This window comes from Lagopus muta, chromosome 13, assembly GCF_023343835.1.
Source record: "Lagopus muta isolate bLagMut1 chromosome 13, bLagMut1 primary, whole genome shotgun sequence".
Classification (NCBI taxonomy): Eukaryota; Metazoa; Chordata; class Aves; order Galliformes; family Phasianidae; genus Lagopus; species Lagopus muta.
In genome coordinates, this window is record NC_064445.1 from 10,772,741 (window position 1) to 10,789,527 (window position 16,787).

Sequence of the window (16,787 nt, forward strand, 5' to 3'; positions counted from 1 at the left end):
AGTCTTGCTATTTAAAGGGGATTATCTAAGAGGTTTAGGCGCGTGCAGAGGAATGCAGAGACGAGCTGTGCGCCCAAATCCCCTCCCGGCGGTCAGGAAATCCCTCATACTCACCTACCAGCCAGGCTCGTAGGACATTCTGTTGTTACCATGCCCAGCGATGTGGGTTGCAATGCCCCATCCTACAACCCTCTCCCAGCAGTTTGGGAAAAAGCCACCCTGTGCCGTTTAGACAGTGAGGGTTTTTTAATAAATACCTTTTTGCACAGAAATATACCAAGTTTTACAGAATACAAACCGCAAAGGTAATGACCGTGCATCAAAGACAGAGGATCCAAGAATGCCCTCTGACTCCCTCCAGTCTTTCCCAGCTCTGACCCTGGCACTCATTGCCAGGTTGTCCCATCACCTGCAGTTACTAAGGCCAAAAGGCAGCGTGAAGGCCTGGCAGGGGACAGATGAGGTGCCGGCAGCTGCAGACCCCATGGGCTTGTATCCTGCCCCAGGGACAGCCATGCTGGGCAAGCCTCAGCTCCGGGCTGAGAGCATCACTGGGACAAAGGACAGCGGGTGTGGGCAGCCTGCAGGTACACCACAGCCTTCTGGTGCTGGTGGAGACTGGTGCTGGGGTGAATGCTACAGGGCGGCAGTGCTACAAGGTTCTGGGCTGGTACTGAGGGCTGGTGAGAAGAACCCCCTTACAGCCCATCAGACATGACTGGAAAGGATAGCCCCATCACACAGAGCCCAGAAGTGGCTGCCTAGGAAAAGGGGACACGCTGGTCCCAGGGCAGAGCACGTGCTCTACCCTGCCCTGGCTCCAAGGGCAGGATTCAGCTCTGCTCCTGTGCCATCAGCATCCCCAGCTGCCAGAGCCTGGTTGGTTGCACAATCATTGTTCACCTTTGCAGCCATCTCTGCCGACAGGCCCTCTGCACCATGGCCGTGGCCATGTGCTCTGCCCACCAGAGCGGCTTGAAGGACAAAAGCCTTGGAAAGAGAGCCAGGACTGAGAGGTTAAGGGAAGGCTGAAGGGAGGTTTGGCACATCTGCAGCCTCCCTGTGCCTGCATCCCACACCTAGTGAGGACACCAAACAGGTGAGGCAGGCACCTGCAGAAAGGAGGTACATCCCCACTGCTTAAAGCCGTAAAGCCATCTTCATGGTTCCAAAGCAACTTACCTCACGTGCAAGACCACCACAAACCTTTCTCCCTTTCCAAAGGGTTCTAGATCACAAAGCACCTTCTTGCCCAGTCCCTCCTCTTTCTCCCAGTAACAAATATCACTACAGGCACAACAGGATGGACTGGGCTCCCCACTCCCACAGGCAGCAAATCCACACAAAGGAGGAATTTTCTCCCCGGTCACAAACCATGGGGACAGAAACAAGCACCGCTCCCGCCTCCTCACCTTCTCTTCAGAGCACCAAGCATCAAACAGAAGACAGTGAGGACTGGGGTCTCAGCATATCACAAACCAGCCCCTGCTGACTTGGTTATGGAAAAGACCAATCCCAGCACCAGTCCCACACGTGCCTAAGGTCCATGAGCCAGCATGCACACAGGGTAAGGCTGAGCAGAGTCCTAGAGAGGCAGTGAGGCTGTTTTAGTCATGGGAAGTGTTATGTCTGAGGGGAAGTGAAGAAATCCAATGCACCGTAGGGAGGACCCCCAGTTGAGCCAGGAACAAGCTGCTGCTCTGCTCTGGCTGCTGCAGCACTTATGTGAGCAGGGAGCAAGGGGAAGGGGGATAGCTGGTTGAACCCAGAGCCCCACATCCCACCCTCACCCTGCTTGGGGACAGTTGTTTTTTGGTAAGGAAGGTAAGGCTATTGTGTGATGGCACCAGCTTGTACAAGTGATACAGGGATATCAATGCCACCTGAACAAGGTTCTGGGCATGGCAAGGGGTGTGGGTGCATGAGCATGAGTGTGTGAAGAGGCAAGAGAGAGGCAGACCCTCTATTTGCCTGCAGTGGGAGCAGCAGCCACAATTTCCTCATACTTTGGTGGAGGGTCGTTGTAGGAGATGCTGGTCTCTTCGCCGCTGCTGCTGTCTGGGTGTCCCGTAACTTCCTCGTAAGAGGGTGGAGGGGTGGCACTGGACAGTCTGGAGAGGACAGAGACCGAGTGCTCTGGTGGACAGAGAGTGCCCTCTTGCTGGGAGGTGCCCCCTGCTCTGCTGTCTCCAGCCCCTCGGTTGCTTGCTTCTCGCTGATACTGAGTTTCCCCTTGGCTCTGTGACCGCTCACGGTACACCATGACCCTGGGGAGGCTGCGTCCCGTTCGGCTGGCCAGGTAGCGGTTCTGGGCGTAGGAAGGGCGGTGACGGGTGGCCTTTTGCAGCTGGCACCTCCAGATGATGAAGAGGGCGATGACTATCAGAAGAGCCACTCCCAAGAGGGGCACCACCACGTACATAGCATCTGAGCGCTCCGTGCTGTGCCCAGGGTCCTTGACAGAGTACACAGAGTTGGTGTAGCCCTTCCAGAACTCCATCTGCAGTAGAAACACAGAAGGAACTACCACGTGCTTCTGCGTGGGACAAGCAGCCCCTAACCATCACATGCAATAAATACTGCTGTCCCCAAGTCCACAGAAGAGGCCCTTCCAGCTGCCTTGCAACACTCTCACCAAGGCTGAGTGATCCTGCTTAAACAACTACAGGACCCAGCAAAAAAGATGATGGGAACAAACCTCAACAGCAGCCACCAGTCCCCATATTAAGCAGGGAGAAATGTGGCCAAAGTCAAAACCCACCTGGAGATGTGGGGACAGCAGCATAAATCTCTTATAAATGCCAGGGGAGTGCCAGTTCAACCTGAACCTATGCAGGGTGTTCCAGCAATGACAAGGAGAGAACACTGCCTTGCAAGAGTAAAACATGCTGAAAAGTGAGGCTACAGCATACTGCCCACGGAATGAAGAGGACAGAGGAAACAGGAGAGGCCATTCCCACTGTGCTTTTCTCCACCCATAGCACACTAAGGCATAAGTGCCTCATGCATCCACTGAGGAGCAGGGTGGGACAAACTCACTGTCTTCTCCTTGTTCTCGAACACTTCCTTGACCTCCTCATAACTGCAGACCTCCTCCATGCACTCCCGCTCGATGGTGCCCTGCCGGATCTCCTCCAGGAAGCCGTTGGCTCGGGGAAAGCGCTTCAGGATTGAGTGGGCATTCCTGGCCCCCAAGAACACTGCAACACACAAAGCACAGATGCTCAACAGCGACAAACCCACACTTGGCCTCTGTACAGCCGGGTTTTCCCACCCGCTTTTGGTGGAACAGGTATCCCAAGCACCAAACGGCCCACAGCTACAGCTCAGTTAGTGCAGCAGTGTGCCTGCTGAGGAAGTACACACAGTAGTAGGGTTTCTGGGGTCTGCCCAGAGACATGCAGCACCAGCAGCATTCTTCCAACAGGACTGGATGCTACATACACAGAAATCAACAGTGTCAGACCACATAGGACAGCTCCAACAGATTTGTTTTTAACCTCCTGCCCTTGATGGGACTTCACAATACTGCCCCTTTACTACATAGCAACTACATCAGAAAAGGACCCAGGGTCAGGCAGAGGCTTCTGCAGGAAAAGGGAGCTCCCAGCATAAGGGCACTGACCCTGTTAGCACAAGAAAGGTGAGATGCTGTCCAAAAAGCAACACTGCACACAGACCATAACCCTTCCAGGATACAAACATCCCACACACATTTCACAAGGCAGCCCTTCTGTATGCAGCCAAACACATCCAACTGATTCTTCCCACTCAGCCAATCTCACTGCATTCTTTGAGTAAGATGAATCAGGTCAGCTGGCTGATCTACAGAAGCCTGTTTACCTCTTCCCCTCAGGCTCAGTCTTCCAATGGATTAACCAGATGAACTAATTCACACTGCAGCAATAAGAACAAATGCAGGACAAGGAGGTAAGGGGACTGGCAGAGTCTCCCATTAGACCAGCTTAGATAGAATAGAAAAGGATGCTTAGTAAATGATCAAACATAACATTCAGTAGCAGCCTGCCACCAGGGAGGTCAACATGTTTTCCTTCAGCTTTACCTTCCATTTATCCTGCTTCTAAAATAATATAGCAAGGTATTTTTGAGAATACTCACAAGTGTCAAGGCAGGGGAAAGATCACAAACAAGAAACTACTACAATGCTATGCGACTCTGTGCTTGGAGATACTGTGCTCTTTATGTGCTGTGTAGGTGCATTTCCCCCTAGTGATTTATTAATGACTTGCTTCGGTGAGAGAGTTTGCAGAAGGCTGAAACCACTGAGGTGTGAACGAAGAACAGCATGAATGATGTGAGTCAGAGACTTTCCCTTCAGAATCAACTTTATTATGCAAACATATCTTTTTTTTTTTTTCCTCCCCTTAAATAACAAGGATAACCAGAAAAAGCATCTTCAAGAGGCACAGAAGCACACTGCTGGAGGGCAGGGATCAGCTTGCCTTGGCTTTCCCAGTCAAGGAGGGCTGTCCTGGCTGAAGATGGAGCAGGCTGGCAGGCTGGCTTTCTCCCGCCCCTTTCCGGAACCGGATGAAATTTCACAAAGGCACCATCCATTCTGCAAATGTCCCAGCTTTCACTGGAGAAATCTGGCCTTACCTCCTTGGCTTCCTGACTTGATCAAGCTGTGCTATTAACTCTCCCCTCCTCAGCACTTGAGCCTGAGACTCTTTCCATCTTCCTTCCCACCTTGGAGCAACAAGCTTAGCTGCAGATCTCGCCTGCACGGTTTTCCATCCCTGCAGATACCATTCACTTGACCCTGCTTTGCTGAACTGGTCACTATGATGGAAATAAAAACAGACACACAGAGAGGTATCACAAACAATTTCTCAGTTGAAAACATGCTGTGATGGAGGCATGAGCCTCTTCCCCCACAGAATCTCCCCTTAGGACCTAGAAATGACAGGAGAGCAGAAACTAAGTCACTGATCCTTCCCCTCTTTTATGTGGAAAGCAGTTCCCACATGCATGGGAATCAGGGCAGGAAGACCAGTGGCCTTCAGGATAGAAGAGCCTTGTAAACTCTCCTCTCTGACTTGGGATCCTCAACTCACAGGACAGCAGACAACTGAGCAGCAGCTGTCTCCAAACCACAGGACAGAGGGAAGACTTTTCAAACCCCAGCAGTGTCTGTACTGACTCCTTGTGCCTCTCCAAGTCTCCCCACACCAGTTGGAGCACCAGTGCACAGGAAAGATTAGAGCTTTAGGCTGGGGGAGCAGGAGTTCACTGCCATCCCTTTTAAGTTTCCTAAGGAGATGCTGGCCCCTGGTGGTAGCCGTACCTCTACCCAGGACTGCCTTGCCCAAATGACACATGGCTGTGCCTGGAAAGGAGCAGTCAGGGCTGCAGTTTTGGGGAAGCACATGCAGGCAAATGTGCTGATCACCACAAACCACTCCTGCAAGTCACATCCTCCAGGGTTAGCATGACAGAAACTGCTTGGCACAGGGCACTGCCACCTCAAGGGACAGCGTCCACAAGAAGCAGGTGCTACTGAGTCAGCAGCTAAAATCTGCGAGGGAGAGAAGGTGCTAGAAGGCAGGGCAACAACTGGGGACCTTCCTCAATAACACAAGATAAAAAGTACATTCTGTGGCAGAACCTGCGTGGAGATCTCTGCTCCCTCCCCCACCCAGCACAGTACAGACAACAAGAGGAGGCATACCTGTCATCCCTGGAGTTCTCTTCTGTCCAGCTTGCCCTCTGCCTCCACCTTCACAGCTGGCTCTGGCGGCTCCTCAGCAGATCCTGAGATTTCAGCTCTAGCATCTTCCTGTTCACAACCACCATCCTTTCAGAGTTCCCATTGCATCGCTACATGCAGCCTCTGTGCAGGCTGCTCAGATAAGTGAGGACAGAGGGTTGAGTCCAGCCCTTCACAGATCACATGCTGTTTACCACCCTGCACCCTTACTGTTCTCAGCCCAGCTTTCGCCAGGCCAGTCCTCACAGCTGCTGGCACCAAATGGCCACATGTGCTGGGCACTCACTCACCAAGATGCAACATGCTCCAGCAGGGGGCTACATTACACCACTGCCCAAGTCTCTGCCAGGAACATAGGGCTGCAGTGTCCCAGGCCTCCCAGGCTGCAGGACAGCACGGCCCGAATCACGGGCCACCTTCCTGGGGAGCACCATGGCTGGGAGATCTTGGTGCAGACCAGCAATGCCTGCAAAGGAGTCAGTCAGTCCAAAAAGCCTCAAGGGAGGCTTCATGCAACAAGCCTCACAGAAATAAAGGCAGTCCTGGAGAGATTCGCCCTTCAGTACCTCCCACCTTGCATAGATGAGAGAGGAACAAGGCAGGCTGGACCTCAGACCATGTACAGGGATAAGAGTCAATGGCATCTGAGCCTCCCCAAAAAAATACAGGTGCCTCTTGCTTGTGAGGCATCTGCAAAACACTTCCCCACTGCAGATGAAGAGGTGGTAGTGGTGCTGGAGAGGAACAGGGAACACTTACTTGCCATGCTGCCTTGCTTGGCTGCAGGGGACTCCCACCTACCTGCAGGGAAGAAAATAGGAGAGTCATCAACAGCTTCAATTGCAGCCCAGCAGACACTAAAGCCTGATCCCTCCACCATCCTAGCTCAGAATGATGCAGAAAGCAGGGTGCTATCTGTAGACCCATGAAACTGTCAGCCCAACCTTGCAACCAGCTCATCTCCTAACCTTTGAATTCACAGAATAAAGAATGCTTAGAAAGCAACAGTTCCTCTGAGAGAAGCAGACTCCAATACACCCAGCACCAAGAGCAAAAGGGAGAGTCTCCCATTCACGGAAACAAGGCACAGCCGAGGACCATGTAATTGGTGAGTGATCAACAATGCTCTGCTGGACACAGAGTACACCTGACACCAGAGCCTCCCTCTGCCTGGCATGCTTGCTACCATCAGCTGCCCATGGCAGGTGCCTGCAGGACCTATGCTGCCCCAGGAGGCAAACACACAAGCTAACTAGGAAGATCAGGATCAGCATACAGGACGACCTGAGAGTTGGAAGCTGCTGGGAACAGACTGGTGCTCTTCCCTCCCAGACAGGATTGATAGATACAGATAAACTCATTTTGCATCCATTGCACAGTCATGTAAATTCTCACTTCTGTAACGCTTACCCACAGTATGCAGTAAGGATGGCTGGATTGTTTTCTCCATTACCATCAAGCTGAGTATTTAGCAGGAGAGAAAAGGATATGCATGTCCTAAAGGTTGTTTGGCAAAGCTCAGAGCAGCAGCAGCACTCCCTGCATATTCAGGATGCCAACTCTCCTGCTAGAAAAGCACCTTTCACACTTCAAAAACAAAACAAAAAAAACTCCACAACAGTGAAGTTCAGTAAAGGAGTAAACTATTATCTGCTTGCAGGAGGAATTCCACTCATTTATTTTCCACGTTTTGTCTTTTCACTGCGCTTAAGATCCCACAGATCAGACCATCCTGGCCAAACTCATCTCTCACCTTCCATGACTCCTTGCTGTGACAAAACCACAACTCCATCAAAAGACTGAGCCAGCTCCCACAGGGATGTATTGTGGATGTAGCTGCAAAGGCAGTTTAGAAACAGCAGGAACTAAAATGAGCTGATCTGAGGTCCAGGACTGCAGATATTCAGAGTAATCCCCAAAGCGCTTCAATTAGCTCTCTGCTGGGGTGAGGTCAGTGGCTGCACAAAGCCATCCGCTGGGTCAGCAGCACAGGTAACACACTTCCCATTTCACTCAAAAGGCTGGAATCCAGGCACACAACAGTGCTGGTGTATTGCTACATCAGGAGGTATCAGATCTAACCAACAAACACCTCCTCAGTAAAGCTAATGTCTCTCACTGCCATAATCAGGCTTCGCGTGTTTTTTGTACCAAAAGCAGTAAGAGACCGGCGATGCTTGGAGCTGCTTTCCATCAGCAAAGAACAGTTTATTTTAAACAGACTGAGAAATTCTGCAACACCTAGCCTGGGATTTAAACAGGACAGAGGGAAAGCAACAGAACAATTACATGTGACAGATTTGCCATCTCGCACTCCCCAGGCTGGGCATTCATCCACGTTTCTCTTCACAAGGAACGGAACACTTGATCTTGCTCCTCCAAACCACATTCCCAAGTCTGATGGGAGCACACAGGCTGCAGGAGCCACACATTCCCTTATAGGTTCTGTCAGCTGCGAGCAGATACTGACCTGATTTTGTTGCTGTCTGTTTTAATGAAGAAACTCAAATCCTCTGTATCAAAGAACAGGCTGCAAAGAAAATTTGCCCCAGCATCCACACAGTACACAAACTTCGTACCACTCATTATTACAGGCAATGAGCATCACACCTTCTCTACCTGATACACACGAGAATTCGAGTCGCGTAAATAAACACATTCAAGACTAGACTTGCCAAGATCCCAGGCTCCATGAAGCACGCTTTACATTCATGGAGCCTGACACCGCAGGCATAAAAGTACAGTAATGATCAATTTCATCACTTTTAACTTTTTTTCCCCAAACATCTGTGCCAATGCACCACCCAGCGTCAGAAACAAGAGACTGTTTATTCCAGCACAACAATAAGCCTGCTCTGCACAAGCCTGCAAGCACAAGAGCTGCCTGCTCGGGCGCACGCAACAAGGGTGAGCAACACGGGTATTTATTTTTAATTTCCACACGCAGATCCATGGCCGCCCCCAGGTGAGATAAGCGGGAGGGCCGGCAGCCGGCGAACGGCACTGCCTGAGCACCCACCCACCGTATGAGAGAAGCTGGAGGCTGACCCGGCAGACACCCACCCAGCCCCGTCCGCCCCACGCTTCTCAGCTCTCCTCTATAAATACCCCACCGACGGGAGGTTGCTACAGCAACGGCGAGGAGGCGCGAGGGATGCGTCCGTGAGTGCGAGGATGCTGCAGTCGCACATTCGTGTCTCCCCCGGGCTCCCCCCACCCCCCTCCCTGATGCCAAAGGAGGAAATCGTGCTGGCAAAGCCCGGCGCGCGATCCCAGCCCGCAGAGTCCAGGGTAAGGGCACAGGTGTGACGAGGGACCGACCGGCGCCACAGCCGTGATCCAGCCAGCGGGGATTCCTCCCGCTCCCCAGCGATGCTCTGTGCCAGGATCCACCACGCGGTGCCAGGCTGCGCCCGCTCCGCACGCCAGACACCGCGGGGGCCCGAAGCTTCACCTCGCGGCAGCCTTCGATGCGATGCCGCGGCCCGGCCCCGCGCCGCCCGGCCCCCTCCCTCCACGCCCAGACCCCGGCCCCATTTGTCGCCCTCGGCTCCGGGCGGCCCCACAGAACGCGCCACGGGGAAGCCGGACCCCACAGCACCTCCCGCACCCAGCCAGGCCCGCCCTGCCCGCAGCTCCCCCAGCCCATACACCGACCTCCAGCCCTGGCATCCCCCCTCTCCACACACACAGAGCCTCAACGCCCCAGCCCGAAGCCCACCCCATACCCTCAGCCCCAGTACCCCACATCACCCCGAGTTCCCCCGCCGCCCCACAGCCCGCCTCACGCCGCCCCGCCCGTACCTCATGGCGGCCTCGCGCCCCGCCGCAGCCGCTCCCTCCCGCCGACGGGCAGGAAGAGGAAAGCTCCGCCCCCCTCCCACCTCTCAGCCAATCACATCCCCCCCTCAGCCAGCACGCCCCGCCTCCTCCTCCGCCTCTACAATTAGAAGCGCGGAGCGGAAAAGTGGGCGGGCCTACGAACCTTCCCCAATCAAACGCGGACTCTGTGAACGTGCAGCCAATGGTAGAGTGCGATGCGGCCGCCAAGGCTGCTGGGAGTAGTAGTCCCACGCCCGCTGCGGCGCAGCGCTTCGTGCTGCGGGCGGCGCTGCGGAACCACGATCGGGGATCAGTCACCGCCTGCGGGCGGCCCCGCCCCGCCCCGCGCCGCACACCGCGGAGGCCGTCGGAGTTTCACGCGCTTTATTTCTCCACAAACTGACTGCCGGCGCCGCTGGGCCCTGTGCCGCTTCATGGGGCTGGGCTCTGCACCGCGCACAGCGTCACGGCTGCTCGAGTGGCCGGACCGGCTCACGCTGCCCCGCGGCACCAAGGCCCCGCGCTGCCCTACGCCTCGGTCATCCTCCATCCCCGTGCCACGTGTGCTGCGTTCAGGCCGGCCGCGGGGAGCCTGCCCCTAGCGCGGGCACAGCGCCTCCGGCCTCGCCTTCGTTCCCTTCATCGCCATCTTCATCGTCATCTTCGGTCTCATCCCCCTCGCTGTCTGAGTCATCGTAGAGGCACAGCGTGGCCTGCACCGGGAAGTTCTCCAGCAGCTTCTCCCCCACGCTGTACAGATAGTCAAAGCACCTGGATTTGGGCCACAGGAGCCTGTTGGCGAGAATCACCGTGAGAACCTGCCTGTCCTAGCTGTGGGCATGGCACCAGCACGGGGACGTACCTGACCGGATGGCGGAACAGTGCTAGCGCTTTGTCAGTGCTGTGGTCTCCTGCAGCATCGAGGGGATGAGCCTGTGGGAACAGAGCCGGGCTGGGACCTGCCCCATATCCCTGTGCCCCTGCTCCTGCCGTGGTTGCAGTGACACAGACCTCCTTCCTAACATCAGAGGTTTACACATCACCTCACAGCCCCTGAGCAGTGTGTCTGTGGGGCCAGATTGCATCCCAATTTTCCCCGCTCCTCTGCTGAATGGACTCAGTTCCCTGCGCTCCCGCAAAGGAAGCTGGCATCTAAACCCCACACGAGGGCTTTTTGCCAGAGTAATCTCCCCCATTGTGCCCACGCGTCCTGCTAACCCCCTGAGGAATGCCCGCCAGGCCGGGAACAGGCATCCCTTTCAGACCCCACAGAGCAGCTGTGTTTGCTGCAGTTGGCACTGCCCCAGCAGGCTGTAGGCTTGGGGAGTGGAGAGGAGATGCTGGGGAATGTGGGTACCCAAAGTACTCCCTGCTCACCCCCTTATTGCAGCTACCCTCCCGTGGGCTTTGGGGAGGATGTCAGGGTGCAGGTGCCTGCTCTGTGCCCTCTGCTCAGCCCTTGCAAGCGATAAAGGAGTCTGGGGCCAGAGGCTGGTGACCCCAACGCTGCCAATGGAAAAAAAAAGTGGGTCGCAGCAGGAAGAATAAAACTCACAGTGTCCATCTGTTCCCTCTGCTGCCTGGTCATGAATTCCTCCTGGGGCAGCCATGGTCTCCAGAGTGGCTTGGGTCTCGGGGAGGACAGAAAGATGAGCACAGTGCGCACCCTGCATTTTCCTCCCCGCTTGCCTTGCTCACCCACACCCCAGCCACACACCCCAGTTTTGCCAGTACATCCACGACCCCTGCCCTGGTGCCAGGCATATCCACCACCCCACTTGTGGTCCCTTCCCTGCAGGAGCTCCCAGATCCTAGGCTCTGCACCTTCAGTGCTGGGATCGTGGGAGTCCGCACCTAAACCAGGAGCACACGGCCTTCACCCAAACTCACCTGGAGCCTTCCCACATAGCCATTGCTGCCCACTCCAGCCCCCCCACCCATTCTGCACCCAAAGTACCTTCCCCTCTGCTGCAGCCCCGGGGCTGGGCAAGCACCAGCTGTGGGCAACGGGAGCTGGTGGAGAGGCAGGCAACAAGCAGCAGCTTCCATGGTGGCAACGGTGTCCCCTCCAAGGCTGGAGGTCCTTTGTGAGGATAGCTTTATATATAGCTGTGCCCTCACCAGTGACTCACAAATTCTTTGTGGCAGGAGAGTGTTGGACTGGGGGCTCAGGGGTAGCAGTCCCCAGGGTGTGAAATTTGTCCCAGTTGTGTAAACAGAGGGCTGGGGGGGACTGGAAGCAGGGTGTTGTGGAAAAGCAAAACACAGAAGGGAAAAGTTAGACACCATTTGTGAGAAAGTCCCCAGGAGGGCTCAGGGGGGTGTGGGGGGAAACAGGGTAGGGCAAAGACAATTAACAAGGATGATTAAGTGTTCTTAGTAGCCATTTGCATAAGGGAGAAGGGATTTGGGGAATTGATCAGGAGTGCTGGGGCATCACGACGGGCAGGGGATGAGGATGGCATGATGGTGACAGTGTGATGTCACCAGTCCCAAGGTGAGTGGGACACAGACACAAGGCAGCTTCTCCCCAAGCTTTAGCCTTGCAGGGCTGGGCACAGCTGCAGCACGAAGCTGGCAACCAAAAGCAGTAGCATAACTCAGAGCTGGCTGTCCCCTCCCAGCAGAATGGTTCAGTATGATCTGCTAAAGCGATGTCCATGCCCGCAGCAGAGCAATTGGATTAGATGGTCTTTGAAGGTCTTTTCCAGCCCAAATAATTCTATGATTCCATAATTTACTGCTGCAGTGTTTGCCAGTGATCTCCCTAGGCTCTCTGGGATGCAGACAGTATCAGGAGGTGCAGGAAGGATTCTCAGTAGGAGGATGCAAAGGTCATACCTCTATGCATCCCACCCCTCGTGCTGCTCCTGACTGGGCACTTGATGCGAGGTGCCACTTGCAGGCAGGTCACCCCCCGATCCTGGGAGAGTTTCAGTTTGAGACAAGGAAAGAAAATAGCAAATGGTCCCTGCTGTAGCTCTGCCAGCAGTGTCCAAACATTGGCCAGGATTGGCTTGGCTCTGAGCACAATTTGTCACCAGGGGCCCTCCCTGCCCCAGTCCATCTGCAGCAGCCGGGGAACGGGAGGGGGCACGGCACGAGCAACAGCCCTCATTACCGTCCCCATTTGCTCCTCATTTGGGCCAGGAGTCTTACAATAACAAACCCTGCAGAGGACAAGCAAGGCTGGAGAGTTCAACCTGCTGGTCTTTTGCTGCCCTGTGATCCCAGCACACAGCTTGGCAGGGACGGGATTCAGCGTAGAAGATGGAAATGCTGTGGTTGTCCGTCTCTTGCGGTACTGGTGTGCTGTGGGACACCTTGGTAACTTGCAGACTGCATTGCCCTATGCCCAGCTCGATCTCCAGCCACTCTCTTCTAGCACTGGCCAAAACAGGTCTCAGGGGCTGTTGAACCCCACAGGAGAAAAGTCCCCTCTGCACCCCTGCCAGTCGGGCATCACCACTGACAGCAAAGGGCCCCTGGAGCCAGTGCAGATGGAAGGCAAGGGAGGAATTTGGCTTCATCTCTGCAGCCAGTTTCCATCCTTGGCTCTGCTCCCTTCACTCCACCCCATCTCTTCTCACCGCCTTTCCTCCACACACCACTGCCCCCGCCCTAGCCTGGTATCCCAAGCCACTTAGGCAACCACCTACCCTGATAATTAATAGAAAACAAGCAAAACAAGGCATCCCAGCTCCTCAATCCTTCCTGACACCGAAAGGGTTTAATTCTGATCTGCAATAAGCCTCCAGGCTGAGATTTGTGGATGGATTTTGCAAAGCCGAGGTGAACCATTCGCAGTCCCTGATCCCCAGCCCTGACGAGCCTCTTCCTGTAGGACTGCAGCTGCCCTCGGTCCCGCACCACATCTCCAGCCATCTCTGTAAGTACACAGTCCCTCGCATGCCCCAGTTTGCCAGCCCCCAAAACCTGAGTGTTAGTTCTGTAACAGCACCCATAAGATTGAGTGGCTGTATATTGGGTTGCACGTGGGAAAGGAGATGAAAGTCGGGAAATTTTGATAGTAAACATTTGATGTTCCAAGGCCGGGGAAAGGGAATGGAGGCTCTGGGAGGGGTGCACCCTCAGCCGGCAAATTTCCCAGGGCAGGAGGCCACTGGCCAGGCAGTATCTGTGTGGTTTGCTGTTTCGCAAGAACCACAGCAGGGGGAATTTTGAAACAAGATGAAGGAAAAACAAACCGCCCCGTGTCTGCCGGATCCCTGTTGCCCACCCCCAGCTGAGGCAGAAAAAAACCCCATGGCACTAGCACCCACATGGGGAGCACACACTGCCTGCTGCAGGACAGAATGCTCCCAGGAGCTGGCATGGACTCACCATTAACACACTGTGCCCAGTGCATTGCTGTCCTTCGTGAACCTCCGGGCTCTCCTAGGGATGTAGGTGTTGCTGTCACCTGCCATTCCTCCCTTTCATCATCACATGGGAAGGCTGATAGCTGTGATTCACCCTCAGGAGAACACATCCCTTGGCCCCATTCCTGCTGGATTCTCTGTGGGGTGGGGGGATAGCAGCAGATGCTTTAGGAACCCCATTCCTCTGCTGAGAAAACCTCAGGGCCACCACTCTAAAGCACCTCCAACAGTTCCAAACAAACAACACGCAGCCACAGTGTTTTGGCTTCTTTTTTGCCTTGAAACAGGGAAAGATAAAGATTAGCTGAGTTTGCAAAGGCAGCTGGAGGAGTGCACAGCAGCAAAAGAATATTTCCATTAAGCAGGACACAGGGTGAAGGAAGAGGTGGCTGGGGAGGCTTGCACCAGGAGACACCATGCATTAAGAGATGCCCCAGCAGAGACCTGATGGGGACCAGCCAGCTCCCCATCCTGCCCACAGCACAAGGAGGGGCTTTGGCGGCCTGCCTGGGCTCTGCTGTGCTGCCTATTGAAGCCTGCCTGGGAAGATAACAGAGGTGAAAGGGTGCTTGGCGATTCTCTGCAGGCTCGAGTCAATCGTTAATCGGGGAGGGATTGCTTTCCACTCTTGCAGGTAACCTCTCCTCCCCCCGGCTCCCCCCACGCGCCCGTGCCCTCACAAAACCAACACCCACAGGAGCGGGGTGAAGCTTCGGCACAGCGAGAGGAGCCGCTAGCAGGGCCATGGGAAGGTAAACGTGCGGGAGAGGTGACACCCGGCCCAACCATGGTCTCTATGGGACTCCAGCTGGTGGGCTACATCGTGGCCTTCCTGGGCTACATCGGCACGCTGACAACCACGCTGCTGCCCAGCTGGAAGATCAGCTCCTACATTGGCTCGAGCATCGTGACAGCTGTGAGCTTCACCAAGGGGCTATGGATGGAGTGTGCTACATATAGCACGGGCATCACTCAGTGCGACATCTACAGCTCCCTGCTCAACCTGCCTCCTGACATCCAGGCAGCCCAGGCCCTGATGGTGAGCTCCTGTGCCGTCTCCTCCCTTGCTTGCCTTATGGCTGTGGTGGGCATGAGGTGCACCGTCTTCAGTCAGGGCTCCCCAGCCAAGGACCGAGTGGCAGTGGCGGGTGGTGTGGTCTTCATCCTCGGGGGGCTGCTTTGCTTCATCCCACTGGTGTGGAACATCCATGTGGTGCTGCGAGATTTCCACAACCCCCTGCTCCCCGACAGCACCAAATTTGAGTTGGGGGTAGCTCTATACCTGGGCATCATCTCCTCTCTGCTCTCCCTCATTGGTGGCTTCATCCTCTGTGCCTCCTGCCCTCCCCGTGACCCATCTGGCCTCTACTCGCCCCGGCTGCTGGCAAGCAGGAGTCCCCAGCCCTCCATCAAACAGATGCAGAAGCCCAAGAGTGAGTTCAGCTCCTACAACCTGACGGGATATGTGTAGCAGCTGCAGGGCACCTGGTCAGCACTTTTCCTAACTCCCAAAACACCTGGGCTGGCACCGAGGGCACACAGTAAGAGGAGAAGATGCAGCGGTGTCTCCCACGTTCGTATCTTTTGCTCGGGGATCTTGACATATGACTGCTCAGAAATCTCAGCTGTGAAGGACCCTGAGTCCAGCTTCTGTTACCACTTTGCTGCCATCAGCCTGCTGGAGCTGCCCCTGCAAGCCAGCTGGAAGCACACCCATAGCCCCTGCACGGCAGTCTTCTCATGGCCAAACTCCATCCTGCAGCCCACAGCCCAGCAAGGACAGTGAAATTGTGCCGCTGGGGCTCACCTGCTCATCTGTGGCTCTGGAGACACCAGGAGGGGATTAGGGCACCCACAGGAGCCCAGAATTTTGGGGGGACAGTGGGGGGATGGAGTATTGATTGCAAGCTGATATCACAATAAATCTGTGTTTCTAGATGGGCTGTGATTGAGCTTTTCTGTGGTACTAAGGAGTACCCCAGCACCTCACCAGTGTCAGGGCAGGCTCTGGCAGGGCCATGCTTACCTGTCTGCTTCATCCATCCTGCAAAGATGGATGCAAAGGGAGCCCCATCCCTTGCTCTTGGCCATAAAGGAGATGAAATGAAACACAGAGGGGTCTTGCAGGTGGGTCTAAGCCTGCGGGTTCCTGCAGGGGCAGGTTTGGGATGGGAGGGCAGGGTCAAACCTGCTCCCTGCAACCCTTTAGCACTGGCAGGATGTGCTGTGCAGCTGCAGCCCCAGCAGCCAGCAAGGTGATGCTGTGCAAAGCCACTTGTGCCAAGGCAAGGGGGACAGAGGGAGGGTACAAGGTGTCCATGAAGGAGCGAGCACTTTTTAACCCTCAGGCCACCTCCTTTGTCCCTTGGTACCACATTCCACTGCCGGATGCAAGATAACCCCTTTGCCCAGGGAAGTTTGGTCCACCTGCCAGCCCCTTGTAAAAGGATTTAGATTAGGTCCCAGAAAAGAGGGCACCAGGTTCCCTGCTGAGGCAGGCTCCCCACCGAGACGTCACCGTTAACCTTGCGTCAGTGAAACTGCATTTACCTGTAGGGCTAACACTCCTGATAACAGTGTGAGTCACACTTTCTTCCTTCCTCACCAAGAAAGATGCTCATTATCAGGGACCACAGTAGATTTCAAGGCAAAGGCCTTGCACCTGCTTTTCCAAAGCCAGATGACAAAGCTGAGTTACTCACTGCTGCTTTGGGAGAGGGCTGAGGTGATGGGGGCTGCTGTGCAGAGCAAGCAGGTGCTGCAGCCCACAGCCACACGAGTTGCCGTGCTCAGTGAAAGGCACTGCCTTTCATTCAAGGCTTTCACTGTGAATGTTTTGCTCCTTGGCAGCT

At 55.0% G+C, this 16,787-nt stretch overlaps 3 protein-coding genes across 18 annotated transcripts; 1 reads left to right on the top strand and 2 right to left on the bottom strand.

The window, feature by feature from the left end:
* Nucleotides 1-245: 245 nt before the first annotated feature.
* On the bottom strand, nucleotides 246-9,604 carry PRRG3 (proline rich and Gla domain 3). Of its 14 annotated transcripts, none has more exons than XM_048959700.1 (6): nucleotides 9,536-9,604; nucleotides 6,491-6,532; nucleotides 5,693-5,863; nucleotides 4,621-4,803; nucleotides 3,040-3,200; nucleotides 246-2,500 (listed from the first exon to the last, which is right to left on the bottom strand). In XM_048959700.1, the coding sequence occupies exons 5-6, from the start codon at nucleotides 3,097-3,099 to the stop codon at nucleotides 1,964-1,966; spliced, it is 597 nt and encodes a 198-aa protein (XP_048815657.1). In that variant the 5' UTR covers nucleotides 3,100-3,200; nucleotides 4,621-4,803; nucleotides 5,693-5,863; nucleotides 6,491-6,532; nucleotides 9,536-9,604; the 3' UTR covers nucleotides 246-1,963. The 14 variants fall into 14 exon arrangements, 8 of the variants coding, with proteins under 8 accessions (XP_048815657.1, XP_048815659.1, XP_048815660.1 ...); XM_048959702.1 differs by having other exon boundaries at nucleotides 5,693-6,197; XM_048959703.1 differs by having other exon boundaries at nucleotides 5,693-5,800; nucleotides 9,536-9,593.
* Nucleotides 9,605-9,952: 348 nt separating this feature from the next.
* LOC125699800 (protein ripply1-like) lies at nucleotides 9,953-14,215 on the bottom strand. 2 transcript variants are annotated; one of them, XM_048959722.1, is made up of 4 exons: nucleotides 13,898-14,215; nucleotides 11,109-11,184; nucleotides 10,416-10,486; nucleotides 9,953-10,345 (listed from the first exon to the last, which is right to left on the bottom strand). In XM_048959722.1, the coding sequence occupies exons 2-4, from the start codon at nucleotides 11,139-11,141 to the stop codon at nucleotides 10,126-10,128; spliced, it is 324 nt and encodes a 107-aa protein (XP_048815679.1). In that variant the 5' UTR covers nucleotides 11,142-11,184; nucleotides 13,898-14,215; the 3' UTR covers nucleotides 9,953-10,125. The 2 variants fall into 2 exon arrangements, with proteins under 2 accessions (XP_048815679.1, XP_048815678.1); XM_048959721.1 differs by lacking the exon at nucleotides 13,898-14,215 and having other exon boundaries at nucleotides 11,109-12,253.
* Nucleotides 12,622-16,080, top strand: CLDN2 (claudin 2). 2 transcript variants are annotated; one of them, XM_048959713.1, is made up of 2 exons: nucleotides 12,622-13,442; nucleotides 14,223-16,080. In XM_048959713.1, the coding sequence occupies exon 2, from the start codon at nucleotides 14,723-14,725 to the stop codon at nucleotides 15,404-15,406; it is 684 nt and encodes a 227-aa protein (XP_048815670.1). In that variant the 5' UTR covers nucleotides 12,622-13,442; nucleotides 14,223-14,722; the 3' UTR covers nucleotides 15,407-16,080. The 2 variants fall into 2 exon arrangements, with proteins under 2 accessions (XP_048815670.1, XP_048815671.1); XM_048959714.1 differs by having other exon boundaries at nucleotides 14,570-16,080.
* Nucleotides 16,081-16,787: the final 707 nt, after the last annotated feature.